General features: G+C 47.7%; 1 protein-coding gene across 2 annotated transcripts; it reads right to left on the bottom strand.

Moving 5' to 3' along the window:
• Positions 1–1,047: 1,047 nt before the first annotated feature.
• On the bottom strand, positions 1,048–3,139 carry LOC129647716 (craniofacial development protein 2-like). Of its 2 annotated transcripts, none has more exons than XM_055574742.1 (2): positions 2,538–3,139; positions 1,048–1,817 (listed from the first exon to the last, which is right to left on the bottom strand). In XM_055574742.1, the coding sequence occupies exon 1, from the start codon at positions 3,052–3,054 to the stop codon at positions 2,617–2,619; it is 438 nt and encodes a 145-aa protein (XP_055430717.1). In that variant the 5' UTR covers positions 3,055–3,139; the 3' UTR covers positions 1,048–1,817; positions 2,538–2,616. The 2 variants fall into 2 exon arrangements, with proteins under 2 accessions (XP_055430717.1, XP_055430716.1); XM_055574741.1 differs by having other exon boundaries at positions 2,896–3,139.
• Between the last annotated feature and the right edge of the window lie 857 nt (positions 3,140–3,996).

The raw sequence follows: 3,996 nt of genomic DNA, 5'->3' as shown, positions 1-3,996 counted from the left end.
GTTCCTCTTCACTTTCTGCCAGAAGGGTGGTGTCATCTGCATATCTGAGGTTATCGATATTTCCCCCAGCAAACTTGATTCCAGCTTGTGTTTCTTCCAGTCCAGCGTTTCTCATGATGTACTCTGCATATAAGTTAAATAAACAGGGTGACAATATACAGCCTTGACGGACTCCTTTTCCTATTTGGAACCAGTCTGTTGTTCCATGTCCAGTTCTAACTGTTGCTTCCTGACCTGCATACAAATTTCTCAAGAGGCAGATCAGGTGTCTGGTATTCCCATCTCTTGAAGAATTTTCCACAGTTTATTGTGATCCACACAGTCAAAGGCTTTGGCATAGTCAATAAAGCAGAAATAGATGCTTTTCTGGAACTCTCTTGCTTTTTCCATGATCCAGCAGATGTTGGCAATTTGACCTCTGGTTCCTCTGCCTTTTCTAAAACCAGCTTGAACATCAGGAAGTTCACGGTTCACTTATTGCTGAAGCCTGGCTTGGAGAATTTTGAGCATTACTTTACTAGCGTGTGAGATGAGTGCATTTGTGCGGTAGTTTGAGCATTCTTTGGCATTGCCTTTCTTTGGGACTGGAATGAAAACTGACCTTTTCCAGTCCTGTGGCCACTGCTAAGTTTTCCAAATTTTCTGGCATATTGAGTGCAGCACTTTCACAGCATCATCTTCCAGAATTTGGAATAGCTCAACTGGAATTCTATCACCTCCACTAGCTTTGTTCATAGTGATGCTTTCTAAGGCCCACTTGACTTCACATTCCAGGATGTCTGGCTCTAGGTGAGTGATCACACCATTGTGATTATCTGGGTTGTGAAGATCTTTTTTGTACAGTTCTTCTGTGTATTCTTGCCATCTCTTCTTAATATCTTCTGCCTCTGTTAGGTCCATACAATTTCTGTCCTTTATCGAGCCCATCTTTGCATGAAATGTTCCTTTGGTGTCTCTGATTTTCTTGAAGAGATCCCTAGTCTTTCCCATTCTGTTGTTTTCCTCTATTTCTTTGCATTGATCGCTGAAGAAGGCTTTCTCATCTCTTCTTGCTATTCTTTGGAATTCTGCATTCAGATGCTTATGTCTTTCCTTTTCTCCTTTGCTTTTCGCTTCTCTTCTTTTCACAGCTATTTGTAAGGCCTCCCCAGACAGCCATTTTGCTTTTTTGCATTTCTTTTCTATGGGAATGGTCTTGATCCCTGTCTCCTGTACAATGTCATGAACCTCAGTCCATAGTTCATCAGACACTCTATCAGATCTAGTCCCTTAAATCTATTTCTCACTTCCACTGTATAATCATAAGGGATTTGATTTAGGTCATACCTGAATGGTCTAGTGGTTTTCCCTACTTTCTTCAATTTAAGTCTGAATTTGGCAATAAGGAGTTTATGGTTTGAGCCACAGTCACCTCCTGGTCTTGTTTTTGTTGACTGTATAGAGTTTCTCCATCTTTGGCTGCAAAGAATATAATCAATCTGATTTCAGTATTGACCATCTGGTGACATCCATGTGCAGAGTCTTCTCTTGTGTTGTTGGAAGAGGGTGTTTGCTATGACCAGTGCGTTCTCTTGGCAAAACTCTATTAGTCTTTGCCCTGCTTCATTCCATATTCCAAGGCCAAATTTGCCTGTTACTCCAGGTGTTTCTTGACTTCCTACTTTTGCATTCCAGTCCCCTATAATGAAAAGGACATCTTTTTTGGGTGTTAGTTCTAAAAGGTCTTGTAGGTCTTCATAGAACCGTTCAACTTCAGCTTCTTCAGCGTTACTGGTTGGGGCATAGACTTGGATTACTGTGATATTGAATGGTTTGCCCTGGAAATGAACAGAGATCATTCTGTCATTTTTGAGATTGCATCCAAGTACTGCATTTTGGACTCTTTTGTTGACCATGATGGCCACTCCATTTCTTCTGAGGGATTCCTGCCCACAGTAGTAGATATAATGGTCATCTGAGTTAAAGTCACCCATTCCAGTCCATTTCAGTTCGCTGATTCCTAGAATGTCGACATTCTCTCTTGCCATCTCCTGTTTGACCACTTCCAATTTGCCTTGATTCATGGACCTGACATTCCAGGTTCCTATGCAATATTGCTCTACAGCATCAGACCTTGCTTCTATCACCAGTCACATCCAGAACTGGGTATTCTTTTTGCTTTGGCTCCATCCCTTCATTCTTTCTGGAGTTATTTCTCCACTGACCTCCTGTAGTATATTGGGCACCTACTGACCTGGGGAGTTCCTCTTTCAGTATCCTATCATTTTGCCTTTTCATACTGTTCATGGGGTTCTCAAGGCAAGGATACTGAAGTGGTTTGCCATTCCCTTCTCCGGTGGACCACATTCTGTCAGATCTCTCCACCATGACCCGCCCATCTTGGGTTGCCCCACGGGCATGTCTTAGTTTCATTGAGTTAGACAAGGCTGTGGTCCTAGTGTGACTAGATTGACTAGTTTTCTGTGAGTATGGTTTCAGTGTGTTTGCCCTCTGATGCCCTCTTGCAACACCTACCGTCTTACTTGGGTTTCTCTTACCTTGGGCGTGGGGTATCTCTTCACGGCTGTTCCAGCAAAGCGCAGCCATTGCTCCTTACCTTGGACAAGGGGTATCTCCTCACCGCCACCCTTCCTGACCTTCAACGTGGGATAGCTCCTCTAGGCCCTCCTGCACCCGTGCAGCCACGGCTCCTTGGACCTGGGGTTGGACCTCCCGGCCACCACCCTGGCCTCGGGCACGGGGTTGCTCCTCCCAGCCGCCGCCCCTGGCCTCGGGCTTAGGGGCGTAGGGTATCTCCTCCCAGCCACCGCCCCTGACCTCGGACGCGGGGTAACTCCTCTTGTCGCCGCCCCTGACCTCGGACGTGGGGTAACACCTCTCTTCGCTGCCCCTGACCTCAGACGCTGGGTATCTCCTCTGGGCCGGCCCCCCCGACCTTGGACGCGGGGTAGCTCCTCTCGGCCGTTCCTGCGCCATCGTCGTCTGGTACTCTCGGCTGCTGCCCCTGACCTCGGATGTGGGGGTAACTCCTCTTGGCTGCAGCCCTTCGGGCATGGGGACCTCTCAGCTTCTGCCCCTGACCTTGGACGTGGGGTGGCTTCTCTCGGCCGCGGTTTAGCGCGCCAGTCGCAGCCGCCTGCGCTTTAGCACGCCCGTCGCAGCCGCCTGCACCGCCTGCGCTTTAGCCCTAAAGCGCAGGCGCTGCGACGGGCGCGCTAAAGGGTCACTTTGGTGGTGTCTAACTCTTTACAACCCTGTAGACTGTGGCCTGCCAGGTATCTCTGTCAGAGAGGCGTTCTCCAGGCAAGAATACTGGAGCTTATTGGCCAACACTGGTTACCATACCCTTCTAGAGCACCGTATTTCCTCCTGCCCCAGCCGCCAACCCTCCCCACCCCCACCAGTTCCTGGTATTGCCAGAAATCCTGCAACCCAAGCAGCTGCATTGCCTCCACACCTGATCCTCACAGGGGCAAATCCAAGCCCTACAAAGCAGCCTCAGGAGTAAAATCCCAGTGGATGACACACATGTAGTGATGGAAATAAAACCACAGTTCAAACCTAGGGGCAGTGTGTCTAAGGAAGAAGACACAAAACCTTCCCACCAACTGTACAAAGAACAGATTAAATCCACACAATCAACCAGGCAGACTCTGTGTCTATGGAATATATAAAAGGACATTGAGAGCTCCCACAAAAGAAAACACACGAGTTCTGATAGCTGTGGACATTGGAGGCAAGAACACACAAGAGTAGGACCAGAATAGAATCTGAGCTGCCCCCACAGCAGGTCCAGAGACCAGCACAGGGTTGGAGGGCATCCTAGGGAGGTAAGGTGGACTGTGACTCCCAGTGAGGGAAAGGACTCTGACAGCAGTGACTCAAGCAAAACATTTATTATTCTTATTTCTTGACTTGTTCTGTAGATTCTTTTGGATTTCCCCCCCTTTGTCACCCTCTGTTGTAGTTGTCAATTTTATTGGCACTAAGAAATCC

The sequence above is a fragment of the Bubalus kerabau genome, chromosome 3, assembly GCF_029407905.1.
Source record: "Bubalus kerabau isolate K-KA32 ecotype Philippines breed swamp buffalo chromosome 3, PCC_UOA_SB_1v2, whole genome shotgun sequence".
Taxonomy (NCBI): domain Eukaryota; kingdom Metazoa; phylum Chordata; class Mammalia; order Artiodactyla; family Bovidae; genus Bubalus; species Bubalus kerabau.
The sequence above is the reverse complement of the archived record's forward strand: the minus strand, read 5'-3'. Positions and strand labels throughout refer to the sequence as shown.

Coding starts and splice junctions, on each gene's coding strand:
- LOC129647716 (XM_055574741.1), bottom strand. CDS start 3,054: ATGCCCGAAGGGCTGCAGCCAAGAGGAGTTACCCCCACATCCGAGGTC. Junction 1,818..2,895: donor GGAGATACCCAGCGTCTGAG/GTCAGGGGCAGC, acceptor GTTCATTTCCAG/GGCAAACCATTCAATATCAC.